Source organism: Chelmon rostratus, chromosome 6, assembly GCF_017976325.1.
Source record: "Chelmon rostratus isolate fCheRos1 chromosome 6, fCheRos1.pri, whole genome shotgun sequence".
Classification (NCBI taxonomy): domain Eukaryota; kingdom Metazoa; phylum Chordata; class Actinopteri; order Chaetodontiformes; family Chaetodontidae; genus Chelmon; species Chelmon rostratus.
Genome location: NC_055663.1, coordinates 20,563,007 through 20,582,431, shown reverse-complemented (window position 1 = coordinate 20,582,431; position 19,425 = coordinate 20,563,007). Strand labels below are relative to the sequence as shown.

Below are 19,425 nucleotides of genomic sequence, written 5' to 3'. Positions count from 1 at the left end.
GTCTTTGTGTCTTTTTTATTTATTTATTGTTAATTAATTAGTTCCTTTAAAGGTACACTTACTGTCCTTACCTCCTCCTTTCTCTCTGTACCCCTCAACTTGTTCTCTTGTAGGCCACATTTTCACAAAATGTGAATCCACACAAATTGATTTTAAATTAAATCGATGATAAACAATTCAAGGAACCTGTCAGTGCAGTCTTTGTGCAAAACCACTGGCCAGACTGTCACGTACATTAGTTTATATCAGTCATTAACCATGACAGATTTAGAGCAGTGAGGTGAATTTCAAGGGGGTTAGTGGCTTTTCAAGCACAGATGGATCAACCACAGTGTTTGCAACACAGAACAAGTAAAAACGAGATTTGATTTTCTAATAAGACGCGCACAGATTTCCGTTGTCTTGAATTCTGCCAGTAAAGCAGACTATTTGTAGATTTGATTGTCTTTTAGACTGTATCTCAAGCACTGAGTGCTTAAGAAACATTTGGTGAAAAACATAAATCAAATCTGTTTTTTATTCTAAATATGTCTGTAAGGGGCCACTTTTTTTTAACATGGTAGTTAGCAGCATTAATACTGACATTTTTCACCAAACACACAACTCTCAGTGCAAGGAATGTAGCCTGATGCACAGAAAGTCATCTACAACAATCTACAGAGAGTCTGGTTGAATTTGAGACAACAGATGAATCCGTTCATAAATCAATAGATGTGAGGAACCTTTTTTTTTTTTTAAACAATCTCTATTCTTTGTCCTTTCATTTTAAACTCATATATTCACACATATATAGGCACATATATTCACTGGGCAGCCCAAACTACAGGACTGAACTACAGAACTACAGGCTGGACATATGTGATAGCCCTGAGCAAAGCACTCCTCAATCATCTTAATAATCAGTGAACCTTTAAAGTCCCTCTGCGCTCGTTCAGTGCAGGTCTACTGAAACTGAGGCAGACATGAGGAAGTGTGACCTGTGAATGTGAAATTCCCCATATAGATAAAATATAAGGTATTCAGAATGCAGCTACCACCACTCAATGTGCAACCCAAAGACTCTAATAAAGTCATAAATCTGTATTTTGCCTGCACTGGTAGGAGGTAGAAGGAGATAGAAGTTCCCAAAGCTTGCTAGCTTATATAAGGCCACAACATCCTGTGCCAAGTCACTATCGGCAAAACACTTTCTGGGTATGGCAAAATTAATTAGATGCATAATCTTGAGTTTTCATAGATAAAGTCTTTGAATAAATTGAGTGTAAACAACTTAATGGGCTGAAGAATTAATCAGATCATTCATCTATGACCTTTAAAACGGTTTGAGTAGCACTGTGTTAACGCCTGTTGCCAATTCCAAACCTCTGCCAATAAAAACCCTTCATCAAATGATCTTTTTCTTTCACTTGACACCTAACCAGCCGCACAATAAGCGGCTGCCATCAACCATCTCATGACCACCTTGTTTAAAGTCTGTAAGAAAGTCTGCCAGTAACTCCAGCCAACAGACACAGTGCACTGCAGTATGAGAGTGTGATTTCAGGAGGGTTAGCGAGTCTGTCCCATCCAGAGGAGGAAGGAAAATGAACCACCAAACACTTCCAGACAGCTTGGCTCAAAAACGCTTTTTAGCACTCACGATTTCCTGTGCAATCATCAAACTTGATTTTGAACTGATTGTGAAAAACGAAAGATGCAGCATTTGATTGATGCAATAACTGCTGTGATGCAGTCCATCACACACACCAAACACATGTGCTTTTCACATTGTCAGCGAGTACAAACATTGTTTTGCAGCAATTAAAGCAGCAGGGCAACACCCCATCAAGGGTTGAGTCATCCTGATCCAGGAAACATTGGTCCAGTTTTGAGTAAGACTTCGATATTTTCTGTTGCTGTTCTGTTAATCTTTTGAATATTAGTCCACACACACACACACACATACACACACACACATGCACACACACGATTGAGGTGATGTGTTAACATCACACTTAATTTTCTTTATATTATGCACCACTCCCGACCAGTCCGAGCCGGTGTTATCAGTCTTGATCATATGAGGTCATGGTAACACGGTGTATTATCATAAAGAGGGCGACTACAGTGTCATCCCTTTATTTAGGTATCTGCTTCTTCACATCTGAAGAGGAGCCCACCAACTGTGGGCAGTTGGTCAAAACGGAGCAGAAGGATGTAACAGTTTAGGTTTTACAATGGCCGACACCATATACAGTCACAAAGGCTTACATACAGAGTGGGTCTAAACAGGCTAAAACAACCACTACATGGCTGACAAGACAGTCGGGAGCCTTCCTGGAAGAGAAGGACAGTCTTTTACACACCAGTTCCCTGGAGAACAGGAAAGAGAACAAAACATTTGTGGAGGTTTGGAGAGGTGGTTGTTGCTAATGTAAAACATAATGATCTATAGAGTCCTGGAAGGAAGAGCTTGAAAAAAATCCCCCACACGTTGAATGCTAACATATTTGATGGTGCACTGACTTTTTCCTTTTAGAGCCACCATAAGGTGAACATTTTTGGTTTTGAGTGAAATGTCTGGACTGCTGTTCCTCACGGTGATGGCGTAGGAGGTATCCAAGCTATGTGACCTCTGGTCTCCTGTACAGTATGTGCAACAATGAAAGGCATATTTACGCAATCATAATCACCACAACAGTCAGTTTTGTTACTGTCTTTGGAGGTGTCATCATCACATCATCTCCAGGAACAAGCTCATTTGAATATTGTTTTTCATCATCACCCACATTGGGACCAATCAAGGTCTGGGGATGATGAAGGCTGGCCTTTTTCTAAGCCAGGAGCTGGAGCATTGTGGACTCCACAGAGCAGCAGACAAAGACTGAGTGACCTGCAGGCTAACAGCTCGCAGACATGTCAGAGTCGTGATCCAGGCCTGTTTGGATTGGCCCGGGTCCAGCAGGGCCGGCAAAGTTCTGCATTTCTAAAGTTTAAGAAACTCACCACCCTGGCAGCTAGAGGTGAATGCCTTTCTACCCCCTACTTTGTTCACAAATGTGAATGCACACAGTTAGAATACAGGTTGAGAGGTGCCTATAACAGCTGTCCAATCAGTCACCAGACAGGTGATTTGTATGGATTAGAGGTGTGTTGCTGGCAGTGAATTATCCCCGCTCTAACTCCCCCTTAGATGAAAGCATTGATCATATTGGCCTTTAAGTTTAGACAGAAATGTCTGCCTGTACCTACCCGTGGCACGGAAACAGTCTCTCAAAGCTCCAAACTCTTCAACTGCAAGAGATTCTTCTAATCTCCTCATTTATATGTGGACAGCTTGTTATAGGCTGTTTTACTCTTTCTGCCATGAGGTGGAATCAAGTTCACAAATCATTCCCACATGATGGGCGCCCAGGACAGATTCTAATGCAGACATCTGTAACTGGTTTGTCTCATCTGTTTGTGGCCAGCTGATAGGATCAAAAGACGGTGCATCACCTCTTTCTCTCTACCTCTGCACAGCCATTCTCATGCAAAGGGAAATCATCACTGGCTTGCCAAAGGCCGAGTGCTGGCCCTGACACTCACCAGACACGGCTCATGAATATTCAGGTAGATGTTTGCAACCGATCAGCTGTCACAAGAGGAGAAGGGCGGTGACAAGGAAACGATGTTGGATTTCTGCTGGCAGCATCCAATGGCGGGAATGTGAAATTGATAGTCTGGAACAAAAATAGTTCTGTGTGCGTTCTGTCAAACGTCTAAATACAATATTAATATTTAAGCATTTCACAGCTGGCTATCTGGAACAAGTTTAGATACACAAGGACGCTATGGCACAATATGGCTTTTGAAGGGATAAATTAACCTTTAGAAATGCACTTATTTGCTGTTTTAGTCACATTAAAAGATACTCTCCTGTGCGTTAGCTATGGAGCTAGAGCACGAGGTGATCAACTTAGCTTAGCTTATCTTATGTTAGTAAAACGACTGGAGGCAGGGCTAACAGCTAGTCTAGCTCCGTCCAAGTTAAAAAAAACATATGCCTTCTAATATATCAGAAACTCACTGAGTAATGTGTTTCCCTGGTATCTCATTTATTAAATGTGTACATAAACAGTCACAAAGAAGTGCTAGCTACTTCTGCCCATTTTGACCAGAAATAGTTACAGCACATTACTCCCTGTAAAACAACAAAATGTAGTTTTTACATTTTCATTACTGTGTGAACTAAACATGATGTAACATATTAGCTATTGAGCTTTAGTTGTGTTGTGGTGTGTTTTTGAAGTCTGAGCTGGGCTAGCTGTTTCCCCTGCATCAAATCGTTATGCTAGCTGCTTCCTAACTTCTGGACTGACTGAATTGAACTAGGTCACCTATTAAATGTGATTAATATGTGATTGTACTATGTTTCTATTATTATATTTTAATATGGTTCTGAAAAAAAAAACAAAAATAGTTTCCTTTAACAAGTATCTAACACCAGCGTTGCCCATTGAACAAGCTCAAATCACAGACAGCATCTGCATCCAACTTTAGCCTGAGAGATCCTCAAGTGTTTTAAGTCCTATAAGACGTTAGTGTATACATTACAAAAGTTTAAAGCCTTTCACTAAAAGCCCCGTAATTACATCAATTGCATGGTCCTTCTTTGTGTCTCAGTCCAACCGAGCATATATGTACAGACCATATGCTATTTGTATACTGTCTGGTTTTGTAGTAACTGGCTTGATGACAGAGTGTTAGCCAGTTTGTTTTAATCAGACATCAAAAGAAGCAGAAGAAAGCATTATGTTCTAATAATGGCTGTTTGTAATGCATGATTCAACATTTGGTTTGGCAAGTTACAGTAGACGTCACATCTTCAATTTGGAAAAACATGCAGGCAGCTGAATATTAGTAAGCGTACCGCTCTCTGTCTCTGTCTCTCTCTTTTGTAATCATTCCAATACAATTTGGAAACATGAAAAAATAAAAAGATAAACGATGCTCAGCTGGCACATATACCTCTACTGCTTTGTTAGATATGTGATTAGTGGGGGATTTCTTCCTTTTTAACAGCAGGGATGGCCCACACCACCCACACCACCAACCACCACACATACCCATGTACACCTCTATGGTAAACATTACATCTGGTACATTTTGGTCATTTAGCTAACAAAGGGGATGGCCTACTATCTGCAGTCAAGCAAATATTATCAGAAGTCTTTTATGTACTCTCCGAAACTTTTGTTGGAGCCAGGGGTGGAGCCGCACATTGTAAACATTCGGCTAAATTTAACTATTCTGCCGTCAGTCGGCCTTACTTTTGCTCTTATGGGCTCTGTGTATATTTACTATAATTGATGTGTCATGCTTTCAGTGGGGACTTAAAAGAAGAGTTTAGCAATACAACACACATATTGCACGAAATATGAATCTCCTGCCAGGAGCTGGCTAACTTAGCCTAGCACAAAGAGTGGAAACAGGGGCAAACAGTTAGCTTGGCTCTCTTGGTCTGACTTAAAGCTGGGTTATCATAAAGTGTAAAAATGTCAAATTACAGTTATGTTGTTTGCTACTTGTTTTGAGGGACAATACATTTTGATAGCCTTTACTCTGTGAATCCAGTTTCTTTGTTACTGTACAAATACATTTTTATTTCAAAGGTCAACAGCTGTTGTTGACCTTTATTGGGTGTCTTAAGATAGCTTAGCTGGAGCTGTGCATGTTATATATAGTGAGGGTGACATGAATATTTGTTTAATCTAATACTATACATCCTTTGACTCTTTAAGTTGTTATATACTGTTTAGTTGTAGGGTTGGTAAATGTACGTGTCGGTCCTGAGATGACTCTACAGCCTAAAATCAGACAAGGTTCTTGTTGAAAGATAAAGAAAGTGCTTCAACATGCTTATAGAATAAACAGTTGCCTGAGAGGTGTTTGCAATCAATCAAGAAGCCGCTTACTCCACATGACCAAACATGGTCACATATGAAAAAGTCCCTGACCAGGATACGAATTCCACACAGTTTACAAGCCACAACATCGTGTAGCGGTGACCTTTTCTGTTGCTCGTTAAAATGTTTGTGTACAGTTTGGTTGAAAATGAGTGTGTGTTGTGTTTGAGGCCGATAACCACCAGCGGGTAAAGTGGAGATTTGTAAACATCTTATCGTCTCCAAGTTAACAGGCTCCACAGGACACTTGCTCAGGCTCTTCAGCTCTCCACACAGTGCTCTGCAGCTCAGTTTTAATAAGCAAAAAGACACAGGGAGTCCATCATCAACTGACAGGTGTGCCTTAAAATAGTGGAAATTTTTGCTTGCTTAAACATGACATCAACTGAGAGTCTGAGTGACCATTGAAACTGAAATAAAACGTCTGCTGACACAAGAGGTTAAATTGGTCCAAGTTCAGAGCTGAGTTACAGTTTCCTCCACAACTGGGTACTCAATGGAAACAGATACAGCTATGTGCACTCCCTGTTCTGCATCCCACCAGATGAGTGTACTCGGCCTCCTTTTAAGGAAGCACACAGGCAGTGTTAGTTGTAGTGTCCTAGCTTGGCAAAGTGCAAGGCCATGGACAGAGAGCATGGTTTATTCTAGGAAATACCTGCTGCAATACAAAGTGGCAATCCAAGAACAACTTATTTTCCATTAATCACCTTTCCATAATGCAACTTGGAGGCAGAAAGTACGACTGGAAGGCTGATTGTCTTCCTGTCAATAAACTGACTATGGCTGTTGGAAGCTCATTTTATAATATGAGATGTTTTAAACAGAGGAATAAGAACAGCTGGACATTTAATCAAATAAATCCTACTCCAAAATCGCCCCAGTATTGATGTAAGGAATGTTATTTCTCCTTACATCTGAGCAGACTTGATGGCAGACTGATTGCTGATGAATGACTCCATTAATGTCAGAGCCGCTAACGCTCACCTCTACCCCTCCTGTAATTTGGTCATGCGGAAAACGATTTCCTCCCCTATTTAGAGTGTCCCACCTGTACGACTAGAGTGCATGCAGCCCGCATCTCTAACAAATCACAACACTTTTAAGCTACAAAGACTCATCTGTGCTCAGACTGAAGCATTAGCAGCTGAATTGCAACTGTATCCGTTTATCATTTGGCAAATTTGATTCACAACCTCTCTTTTGAACTGAAAAAAGTCCTCTGTGCTCATGTTCACCAGACAGCTATCGCACAATTAGTGTTTGGATCACGCTAATTTCATGGGTCATTTTTTTATGGAGAACATACGTCATTCACGTCTAAACATGTCAGTAAATACAAATCTGTGAGCGCCTCTTCTTTGTATTGTTGTTACAAAGCTGCGTGTTAAGTGTTTATGGAAGTCAAATCTCTTATAAATAACTTTTACACTTCATACTGTACACATGCAGCTGTTTTCACTCATGTGACGCAAAATTATCCCCAATTTAAGTAAACAAGAGCGGGCGAGGATGCTCTCCAAACACATTGCCAGTCTCCAAACAGGTCTGACTGTAAACTCACACACTCCAACCCTGTGTGGTTGAAGCTTTATCTTCAACACCATCTATGGAAAAGGAGTCTGACTTGGCACGTCAACAACGGCAAACAGCTTTTCCACAGCCAGACGTCTGCTCAATGTATGAGTGACAGAAACTAAAGTCAAATTATAGTGTCAACTGCTGTGGTGGACCGAGCAGATGCAAGCGCTCAGCCTCGAGGAGAGGGAAATTTGGGAGTTTGAAGCCGCCAATTTGCAGAAGCGTACACCAACAAAATGCACGCTTCAGCTTACAATGACTTCATGAAAGGGGAATGAGGAGTTTGTCAGTTCTCCGTCATCCCCTGTTAGAGCAATGCAGGTCGTCCCTTCCTGGTGTCACACATCATACATGCAGTGTATATTTTCAACTCTCCAAGAATCTCATGAGGAGATAGCTGGATGACCCTCCACTGAAATTAATTGTCATTATCGACTTTAATTGAATTTGATTTAATTATAATAATGTGCTGTAGAATGTTTGGATAAGATGTTATACGGCAAGTACAATCAAATTTCTTGTATGGAAGAGTGTTTTGGGTAAGATATACAACACGTACAATTAAGAAATGATGTCTTAAAGTGAGATTGATGGGAGGTATATGAATAAAGCACTTGCAACATCTCAAAAGCATAGTTCTACTCTAAGACAGGTGTATGCAGATTAAATCAGATATAAAATATATTTCCTAAAGTCGAGGAAGACATATCTATATAACAACAAAAGTCAACAATTAAGTTATAGTAATTTGGATGTAGATTCCTAATTTAAACTGGCTAATAATGTTTAAGCCTTTTTATGAGCCATACACCTACCTTGTCGTGACATCAAATGATGACTTATGGAGACCAGCACAGCTTTAGCAGTTATTGGTGCCAGTAATTATCTGCTCGACTCTGCAAATCTCTAATTCTTCCATGCAAGTCACTCTGAATACAAAAAATAACATCCCTTTTTATCTGCAAGTTACCATAAGATAGCATCACACATCATCATCATCAAACTTACCAGTCCGACAGACCAAAGTGACCGTTCTTGCTGGAAATCAGCAGAGAGAGAGAGCAACCGGAGGTTTATAAGGCCAGCGTGCTGTGTACAGCCCCGCCTGCTCCAGCTGCAACTCAGTGATGTTCACACAGCGCTGATGTGTATTTAAACTCTAACACCCTTAATTCCTCCAGTTATTCACAGTGCATTCAGTCTGAGTGTAATCCAACTCTTGATAATATCAATAAAGGATTATCTTATCTGATGCAGGTTCTGTTATGATATGGTCTTTAAAATAGAAATAATTTGCTGTATATGTCATAAATAAATATATTTTTGTTATTTTCAGTCATCTTCCACTCATTCGCTTGCTGGTGTGAATGCAGGTTTGATAAGAAATGTAAACTGGAAGGTGTGTTTCAGATGCCTGCCTGGATAATGACCTGTGGCTATAAGATGTGTTGACTTGTTGGCTACATGCAAACACTGTGGTCCATACGTTATAATGTCTGTATCATTGCTGCCTCACTGCTGGGAATAAGAATTGTGTTGATCATCATGTCCATTTAAAAGCATTTCCATCCAATTAGAGGGTTTTTCCCCCTGGCTCAGCCTCACTGGTTTGGCCGAATTACAGAAATGGTTGAGGAATGAAGGGCCACTCCTCTGGATCCATCTGAGGCAGCCAAACAGACTCAGTTGTTTATTGTTTCCAGTGGGCTAAAGGCGACCAGAATCCAAATTGCAGGCATATCTGTATTTCCCAAACTGCTCTGTTGTTTGTTTTCTAATTAGTTTCAATTGCTCCATCACAAATTTATAACTAACTTTATGTCAGTGTAACATCTGACACGCCTTCCTGTGGCAAAATGATGAATTATCTGACAAAATGAAGCTTAAAACTGACACAGAGCACAGAAGTAGAAACAATCTTTTAGGAAAATTTGGATTCCCTTTTATTTCATCATGCAGACTCATCTTATCATGTCTCAATCATACGCTGTGAACAGCAGGGAAGACATTAAATACCAGTGTACAAAATAACAGTATCAGAGAAACACAAGAAACAAACTGGGAAGACAGGGGACAGACACGAGCACAGTGTGGTACATCAAACAAGAGACACAACACAACATACAGTACAATGAAGTAGCCTGTCCCACACACAGTAGTAACATAAGACGACATGTAAGGTAGTACTGCTATATGAGACATAATGTAATGTGCAGACTCAAGAGTAGCTTGTAACATTTTCACTCATGTTATTAACATTACATAAGCAACATCAAATGCACATGTATGATAATAATTTAGAACTGAAAATGAAAATGAAAGTAGTGCTCGTATTTTACAATAGAACTTTTTCACATTTATCCAAAAATAATGGTATTTACCATTCACAGTTGTTCGAATTTAATTGAGAAGGGGATACATTTAAAAAATCCTCATAATATCCCCCCAAAAGTGCAAAGCATAAACCAGATGGCCATGGTTGTAGGCCACAGTGTTTTAAACTCAACCTAGCCTAGCCAGAGTTAATGTACTGGTATAAACCTCATAGAAAAACAACTTCAGCTGTCTTAACTCTAACTGAATAGGCCATTTAAAAGTATGAGTGACTCATAATTGTTGACCAGTAGAGGATTGCAGTGGTTTTGCATATTTACAGCATTTCTGTGGCTCACAGTTACCCCATTCTTGGAATGAATAGCCTGGCTCTCAATTTCTATGAGGTAAGATTTGTTAACAGAGTGCTTTTATTCTTAAAGGAAATCACTGCAAGACCTGTCTGATGCGCGGAAATAGCTGAGTTAATACTGAAGGCACATGTTTAAATGCAGGAGAATATTCCTAGAGCTTGTAAATGTAACAGAAAAGCATCTTTTAGAAAGGAGTTTTTGTTCTTTCGTATTTCTAGGTTTTTCATCTTCACCACATTACTATTAATCTGCAAGGGTAGAGTCAATGAGGAAATAAATAAAGTCACAATACAGGCAGTTGTGGACAATTAGCTTAAAAATCACATACGTTGCACAAACCCAACGCTCCCTCAATGCTTACACGTAATACAACTGAACACAGTGCTGAAACATTTACAGTACATCTCTGAACTTTCTCAGGCCGCTGCCGGACCAGTCTGACCTGGGACACACACTCTGTATCCAGGTCAGGCCACTATTTCACATACAGCAACTTCACTGTACGACTTACACCTATCCATTAAATCTTATTAGCAACAAATTGTTGTTGTTATTGTCTGATGTTACTTAATGAGTTATTTGATTCTTTTCAAGGGTTTTCACTGTACCTATTAAAAGTGCACATAGGCAACAAGAACAGCGCTATGTTAAGTCTTACAGCCAGTTTAGTGCATTCAAGTTGACGGTTTGGCTTTTCCCTGGTCCTCCACCTTTTTAATTGCAGCCTGAATCTTCGCCTGATCTCCCAACAGCTGTCGAGGTTTCACAGGCTTGAGGTTTTCATCCAGCTCAAGCAGCACAGGTATCCCTGTAGGTAAAGTCACGCTGACAATATCCTCATCCGATATACCTGTTGAAATCAGGAGTGTAATATTAAAATCACATCAGTCTTTCATTTTACATTAGCACAATAAGCACAAATGATGTGATGAAAACATGCTAATTTATTTCTAAATGTATGACAAAGACACAATTCCAGCTTGTCTGTATATCCTGTTCTGTATAATATCATGTAACAGCCTATGTGTGTTAAGTTACTGTCATGTGGCACATGGTGCCTCAAAAACTTATGAGTGTGATGAAAGGTCAGAGTGGACTTTATAACCACAGCCAAATGTAACATAAACTCACTGGCCTTCTTGCAAAAGTTCAACCTTCCATTTCTGGAACTGAGATATGTCCTTCCCATTTCAATGACTCTGAAACAGCAGCCTGCAGAGTCTAGAAGCTCTTGATGGATTGAACTGGATGCATTTCCCACACAAAGACACAAAAGCTGAGAGTGCACTGTTTATAATAGCTTGGGTCAGTTCAGGAACATACCTTCCAGGTGTTTCAGCAGAGCCCTGCAGCTGTTTCCATGAGCAGAAATGAGCACAGTCCTGCCTTTCCTTATCTCTGGCACCAAAGTGCTCTCCCAGTATGGAAGCAGCCTGTCCAACACCTCCTTCAGGCTCTCTGCTCGGGGGAGGTTCTCTTTTGGCACGTCACAAGTGGTGTACCTGCGGTCATTGTAGATTTCCAGGAAGTAAGGGTGGGATTCATCAATCAGAGGTGGAGTGATGTCATAGCTCCTTCTCCACAACTTCACTTTTTCCTCTCCATGTTGTAGAGCCATCTCTGCTCGGTTCAAACCAATCAGGGAACCATAGTGGCGCTCATTCAGTCTCCATGACTTAACCACGGGGACCCACTCCTGACCCATAGCTTCCAGCACCAGCCATGCTGTCTGGATGGAGCGGCTGAGTATGGAGGTGAATACTAAGTCGAACTTGTAGCCCTGCTCCTTCAGGAGCTTGCCGCTGTCCTGGGCCTCCTTCACCCCATCTTCGCTGAGCTTTTGGTCGACCCAGCTGCAGAAACGGTTCTCTTTGTTCCAGGCCCCCTCCCCATGCCTCAGCAGAAACAATTTGTACTTGGACATCCGAAGCACCAGCTGCAGAGACCTGCACACATTCAGCAAAAATGAACAAAAAGGCTGTGCAGTTAATGACAAGAGAAGTGAAAATGCTTGACAAATTCAAACAGAAGAGCACTCATATCCAGCTTACAATGTACTGTATAGTCTCACAGGGCTGTGTATCTGATCTGACTTCAGCAGCAGGTAACTACTTCTGGAGGCAGGGCCCGCAAAAGGTTAGAGGTTGTCTTTAAAAAGTGACAGCCTGAAGGCAGATAGCTAGAACTGTTAGCCTTATTAACTAGCCTTATGCATAGGCTGGATACAAAACAATGATAGAAAATGTCAGCTAACTACTAAATGGAAATGTGTCAATGGATGTTTCTGAAAATCTTTTTAGAAAGGCTGAATGGACGTGTTGCTATGTAAATAACCGTTAGTACATCATGTATTATGGCCACTCAGACCGACGTAAAGACAGGACCAACGTAGAAAAAGCAGCACAACAGCCTCATTGCAACCCCACCCCAAAATGATCCGAATGTCGTGAAAATCTTACCCTGTGTGGGTTTTAAATCCGGCTTAAATGGTGCTGCACAGTCGTGACTGTCGACAGTAATTTGGCAGGCCATGTACAGCGGTGTTCCGGCAACGTTGATTATTGACATCCTCTTCCTCCACTCAGATTGGCGGATATAAGGTGTGGGTGGGAACCTTGTCGAACGCTATGCCCATATAAGGAGTAGTAATACCAGCCCGGCACGTTCACAGTGGAGGGAGAAGAATGGGAGTAACCGTATGCAGTCAGTCATGGATGTATTGGAGAGGTACAGTCTGCTAGCTAACTGTTGATGTTTTGTTGTCTGGGGCTTTTAGTTTACAGTTTTCAGAGGATTTATGGTGTTTGTAAGACAAGGACTACCAGAACTTTGTTTACGAGAGGAAGGAAGGGACAGTTTATGTAAACTTGTATAAGTTATCCGCCTGAAATGGTCCAGGAGTTTGGCTAGCTAGATATCAATCAAGCATATGTTACTACTTTACATCCCAATCAACAAAAGTAATCGTTTGACCTCTAGTTTGGTACATACTGTCAGTGTTGTTCACCCAAACAAAATGTACAGTAATTTATTTCAATTTAATTCAAGATTTTTGAATGTTTTGTTGAATTCAGTTTTTTTTTTAAACCAACACGTTTAATTGCTGCATCATTTCACATAACCACATTTTTGCCACTTAAAAAGACATCTTGTGCAGAATAGCTTTTTATCCCCAAATGGCAAGTGAGTTCCTGTCAAATGTCAAAAAGGAGTGGGAAGAATTATATGCGTGTGTGTGTGTAGTTAGAAAACTTCTTGATATTTGATTTACAACATTTTCAAATGATAATCTGGATGTTAAAGGGAGAACAACCACAAACCTCTGACAGAAGACAAATTTATGACATACACCATCAGACCATAATGTTTAAAAGCTGAGTATAAAAATGCTTAAACATTGCTGTAAGCAGAGCAACAGCAGCTGAAGACACAGAGGACCATTCTTCTCTGAGCAATTCCATTTACATTTTATTGTTTGATCAATCATAGCACTGCTTCTCATCGTGATGTCTGTTTTAATGACACAGTCATTTTCAAGGATGCTCACCTTATGTGGCTCCATGAACAGCTGACCCTCAACATTTTTTATCGTAAACGCAAAGAGTACAGAGAAATGTTGTTTCTTATTGTTATTTTAGTATACAACAAAGGTCAAAAAGCAAGTCAGTAACATTACTACACAGCAAATAGTGTTTGATGTTTTCATGAGGTCATATTGATGCTAAAAACAACAAAAGCAATACAGAGCTATAATATATTAAATACATATGTTTTTCATAATACACAATACATTATGTAAAAAACTATATGTATAAGTTAAACATGTTCACTGTTGCCATTTACACAAACACTTGAAACACGAACTGGACCAGAACCTACTTGTTAGCCTGGTCTTTATGTGTTGTCATTATAACAGTCACATGATTCCCTGGTTCCACCTGTTGTAGAGCAGCGAACACCTTCATAAATAAATTCACCACAAGAACTACTGCCCGGCATCAAACAGCTTCTTTCTGCCCTCCATACCGGACATGGCGTCCACGTTCTTACGCCAGTCAGTCACTTCCTCTTTCTGTGGGGGGAAAAGGTGGTTTTGAATCAGCTCATTCAGCTTAAAATACAAGCACTTGTATTGACTTTGCTGTGGATTTGTAAACAACTAATAGACCACAATTTCACACAGCAGAATTCTTACTTCCTCTGCATTTTTCAAACAAATAAAACTCTTCTCAGGTCGTGTCAGTCTTTTTTCTAGTTCCTTTAAAAACATTTTAGCACTTAGGTTTCACATCAGGGCTTAATTTTAGGCTGCTTTAATGAACCTGCTATCTTTTGTATCCGTCTATGCAAGAAATGTGTACCGTGTAGCCTTAGTGTTGATATCCTGGATTCAGGCTGCTACATAAGTCTGAGCTTCCTTAGATTTAGTGATGTTAAGTGTTATTATTGTTAAATTTATGTTCCAAGGACTCCTGGGAAAGCAGCACTGATGCTGAGTGGACTATCCTCAGTGAGTGAAGTGAATTGAAGTGACACCATGTAATATTTTGCAATAAGTTAAAGCAAGTTAAAGCCCTTACCTTCTCCTCCTCCTTCTTCACAGTCTTGAGGTTGGCCTTGAAGTCCACAGACTCTTTGACCTTGGCGCCCAGCAGAGCTCCCAGCATGGCATCAGCGGACACCCTCACCCTCCTCAGGTTCGGTCTCTTCATCTTGCCCTTCAGCTCATAGATCTTCTGAGACAGGTCCTGTATCTTTTTCCAGCACAAATGACAAACCCACTCTCATCGTTACCTCAAAATTTTCAATTCTCAATGAATATTGCTTACATACAGTTTGCGTCCCTTTAAATTGGATATATGCTTTCATGCTGATTTTGCATAAAAAAGGATAGAACTCAAATGGGTAGTCACAGATGTTACTTACCTCCCTGTCATTTTTTGTCACTTTACTGTTGATGTCATACCGTTCTTCATCAACCACATCAATTTTCTGGTGTAGTTCTTTGCAAAGATTCTGTGAATGGAAACCTTTAGTATATTAGATTCATTTAAGTATCAAATGCTGGAATTTGTTTGCTTGTAACTGGTCTGGATAACTGGTCACGAAATACTGACACAGTGAAGAACAATGTAGAGACAGTGCAACATGTGTACAGGCAGTGGCTTGTTTATAACACATACCATAATATCAGTTTATATTAATACATGCAACATCTGGAGTAGCAGGCAGATTAATCCAAGGACTTTGCTGTGGATTGTTTTTCCATTATTCATTATTCTGATTAACTGAGATTGCTCTTGGCAAGAAGCTTTGCTGTTGAGGTTTTCAAAATATCATTTTTCAGTGCTTTGATCATTGTATCTATGATGGTATTTGGGTGGCAGCAGAAGTCTCAGTGACAGATTCCTCAAAATCTCTGCAAATAAAACCAAAAGTAAGGCCTTGTTCAGATTGCCAGCCCAAATCCGTTTTTTTTGGCATTTACAGATTGATTGTAGAAAGTCTGACCAGCGAAAAAACACATGAAGATGCAAGATCCACAGATCCAAGCCACATGGTAGGTGGTTTGAAATATGATTCCTGTGGGATTTCTGTAGATGCATCTCAGTCTGGATGCTCCGGACACTCAAATCAGATTTCGAAGTGTATTTTTTGTATTTTCACTTGCAACGCAACACAGAACAACAATGTAAAATGTAGAGTGACGGAGGCTGAGCATAATCCATGCTGCTAATATCAGAGCGGTCTGGAGGACAACACAGAAGACAACAGTCCGTGGACAGACGGGTAGACGCTCTGCTGGCACTTTGTGATTAGGCCTCTGAACAGGCACTGCTGGGATTTCTCATGCATGCATATTGGAAAGATAGGTCACCTACATAGTTACTAACACCAGTGTCCTTGCCATAGCACCCCATGCAGATAGGTTGGTGAAGTCTGGATATGGGGCAGTATTAGGATAACAATGTTTCCAAACAATGTATCTTCAATGTCAAAATTGAAAGTCACTTTTCCAGCCCCATATGGACACACAAATCCGATCTGATCACTTGCATGTAACAATGTGGACAGACTGTCGTAAAGCTCTGATTTGAGAACAAAATCTGATTTCCCTGCAGTCTGAATAAAGCCTAATTTCTTGCGGCCATATACCACTAAGGGTACAGTTGGTGGCAAAAAGTAATTTGGGTGAAGTGACCCTTTTAAAGTGTTTAGATATGTAATTTAACATTTACTTCCTTTTGAGCCTAAACCAAAAGAAAATGCAGATTAAGATGGTTCAGTGATACATGTACCTGTAGATCCTGCAGAGACAGGCCTGACACTTGGAGTGCTGGGACCCTCTCAGCCAGGATTCTTTCTCGTTCATCTTTTCTGGCTTGCTTTTCACTGTCCAGCATAGTCATGGCCTTCTTAAGCAGTTTTGTCTGGTACACACAGAAAATTATATCTCAGCCAGCTAGACAATGTCAGGTTAGAAGCACTATAAGAAAGTAAATTCTTGAACTAGATTTTCACAGCATCACTATCCAAGACTAACATATAGTTGCACATAAAATACCTTCAAGAACAGCCTGCGAGATGCAGAGATCTTTGGCTTTGTTTTCTGAAAAAGAAGATAGTCTACATGATGGATTTCTGGCAAAACATTTCAAATATACAACACTACACAGTGAATTTCCTAATGTTCATTGTTCTGTACATGCACATTAGTCATTTTATGAATAAACAAACACAGAAAATTAGCCATAGTAGGATTTTACTTTTCGCTTTTTATTTATTCTTCGACTGTTAGGTCAATCAATTTCATTTTAAGTCAAGGCACTTATTCATATTTGTGGATTTCGAGTGCAGAATGTGCAGGCTAATCCTCATAATTCAACATGTGCATTTTGTATTCCCACAACTGATGCAATGAATTCATTTCTCAAATTTGAATACATTCTTTCTTTCTTTGACAGTACAATCAAACTCACCATAGGCCTGTCCAGTTAGGAGGGTGGTGTCCATAATTTGACAAGAGAAAGAGAAATTTGCTACATTTCTGGAATTTCACAAGCTAAAATGTGAGTTATGGTGTAGTAAAAGTAAATGGAACATGGGTACTTACGCTTCAGACATGGTTGCAGTTCAGTGTGTCTGCCCTATTTTTAAATCTATCAAAATTAAAAATAAAGGAAAAATATTATTAACATTTTTTTTCTATAGAAGAACACACTTATATCTCAGCTAATTTAATGTGAGCAGAAGAGGCTTGATTAAGCAAATCAGTTTTCAACACTTCAGACTGAGAAATCCTACATACCATAGGTTGCACTTCCATAGCAGAGGACACAAATAATGTATGACATTGTCTAAAGGTCAAACCTACCGTGTGTCTTAAAAAATACTCTCTGAAACAAACCCAAGCTATGTATAATTAGCAGAAAAGTAATAAACCAAGACCAAAAATGCCAGTTTTGTACAAATACATGTATATATATATATATATATATGCATTTTTTTTATAACATTTCATTGAAAAAGAAATAAATCTTCGATTCCACATCGAAATGACACTACAAAATGACAAGCATGGAAATAGGCTGCAAAGGCGAACACATAAATCAAGTCCAAACTGTGATATGTTATTTATAACTTCTACCCTGACTTCTGTTCAAGATTAGTGGAAGCCAGCTGAAAAAAAAACCTCTCCTCCCTGACCCACGTGTAAGGAGAATCCTTTTTAAAACAAGACAGCTTTAATTTGAATACAAAATACACTCTCTAAGAACTGTAAGTATCACAAACAAGTGCTGTGCTGGAGATAAAATACATGCCATGCTTTTTTCACACCAATTAATTTTTCTGGAAGCATCCAGAAGTTTTCCCAACTTTTAGTGAGAGTATTGTAATGAAAATTGTACATTTGGCGTTTCATCCTTTCATGTTCTGTAACATTTCAAAGTAAAACTCCTTACCTTACACAGTAGGTGACAAATACCCTGAGTCGTCTTTTTCTGAGACGAGAAGGGCAGAAAGAGGGTAGATATATAGATTCCAGCGCTCATGTGAGTGGCTCACTAAAATAGCCCCTCTGTCCACACCATTCTTGCTCGGCTCTCACATCCCAGAAGCATGAGCTGTGAAAGCTCTTTCTTGGACTGTCCACCTGTGATGCTTTCTTAGTGTCTCCTTGTTACGGAGGAGAGGGCGAAGCTTGAAGGAGCTTTAGTCCAATATTATGTGTGTGAAATAAATGTTGATCCTATACACAATCCAAGACGATTACTAGATCACGCAGTTGAACAAAACAATGCCGGGATTGTTTTCCTTTTATTGAGAGAACTTTGCTGGTTTCATATCAAGTACATAAACCAAATATGAAGATAATGTACTCACTGTGCAATAACTTGAACAAAGGCTTCTGTTTCATTTTTAGCATTACATAGTTAATAGCCAATAAATTGTGATTGTCTGAGAAACTTACATTACAAGACAGCAGATAACAGACAAGGGGTTGATTATTTATGAGGTGTAGACAGGACTTTCTGTGCCTGAGTCTCCTGTGATGCTGTGAAAGAGTTTTGCTGCCATCAAAAGGCTGCAGAAGAGAACTACAGCAAACAGTCACAGCATCACTAATACAAAGGAAAACACTGTTCCTAAAAATATTGATGCATGTTGCAGTCAGTCACAGTATCATTCATTTCTATTGTCTATTCCTCTTCTGTTACGTTTTCTTTATTTCTATAAAATTACAATAAAACAGATTATCCTGGATTTGAGGGTGTTACAATATAATATAGGTAAGACAATAAATAATGTTAAGAATTATTGGAACACTTTATTATTTAGGTACACATATTTACCACTAGATGGTTGCTCATTAGCATGCACATGAGTAGAATATTGGCTCTTTATTAGTAATTATAAAGCACTTGTTAATACTTTAGTCAGTGTGACTATATTCTTCAACTACTAGGCCATTAACTAAGAGTTTTCCCTCAATAGCTTCATAATTACTGCTTATTAATAGTAAATAAGCAAGTTGTTATCCATGAATTATGATCTTAATAACATTACCCTAAACTTTAATGGCCCCAACCGCCATAACAAGTGCTTTAATGACTAATAAAGAGCCAATATGCTACTCATATGCATGCTGTTAAGCAACAAGTTAATGATGAATATGTCAACCTTAATGTAAAGTCTGAATTAATTTCTTATAAGAACTAAATGTTTCT

At 39.5% G+C, this 19,425-nt stretch overlaps 2 protein-coding genes across 3 annotated transcripts; both read right to left on the bottom strand.

The window, feature by feature from the left end:
* Positions 1–9,489: 9,489 nt before the first annotated feature.
* Positions 9,490–12,735, bottom strand: bpgm (2,3-bisphosphoglycerate mutase). 2 transcript variants are annotated; one of them, XM_041939171.1, is made up of 3 exons: positions 12,655–12,735; positions 11,519–12,141; positions 9,490–11,045 (listed from the first exon to the last, which is right to left on the bottom strand). In XM_041939171.1, exons 2-3 carry the CDS (start codon positions 12,117–12,119, stop codon positions 10,870–10,872), a joined length of 777 nt encoding a protein of 258 aa, XP_041795105.1. In that variant the 5' UTR covers positions 12,120–12,141; positions 12,655–12,735; the 3' UTR covers positions 9,490–10,869. The 2 variants fall into 2 exon arrangements, with proteins under 2 accessions (XP_041795105.1, XP_041795106.1); XM_041939172.1 differs by lacking the exon at positions 12,655–12,735 and adding an exon at positions 12,247–12,306.
* A 917-nt stretch (positions 12,736–13,652) lies between these two features.
* On the bottom strand, positions 13,653–18,261 carry LOC121607962 (troponin I, slow skeletal muscle-like). Its single transcript, XM_041939037.1, has 8 exons — positions 18,160–18,261; positions 17,310–17,355; positions 17,176–17,182; positions 16,761–16,805; positions 16,495–16,626; positions 15,122–15,211; positions 14,776–14,949; positions 13,653–14,267 (listed from the first exon to the last, which is right to left on the bottom strand). Exons 2-8 carry the CDS (start codon positions 17,318–17,320, stop codon positions 14,181–14,183), a joined length of 546 nt encoding a protein of 181 aa, XP_041794971.1. The 5' UTR covers positions 17,321–17,355; positions 18,160–18,261; the 3' UTR covers positions 13,653–14,180.
* Positions 18,262–19,425: the final 1,164 nt, after the last annotated feature.

Coding starts and splice junctions, on each gene's coding strand:
- bpgm (XM_041939171.1), bottom strand. CDS start 12,119: ATGTCCAAGTACAAATTGTTTCTGCTGAGGCATGGGGAGGGGGCCTGG. Junction 11,046..11,518: donor TCTGCTGAAACACCTGGAAG/GTATGTTCCTGA, acceptor TGATTTCAACAG/GTATATCGGATGAGGATATT.
- LOC121607962 (XM_041939037.1), bottom strand. Junction 14,950..15,121: donor TGACAAAAAATGACAGGGAG/GTAAGTAACATC, acceptor TGCTGGAAAAAG/ATACAGGACCTGTCTCAGAA. Junction 14,268..14,775: donor TGAAGAAGGAGGAGGAGAAG/GTAAGGGCTTTA, acceptor TTCCCCCCACAG/AAAGAGGAAGTGACTGACTG.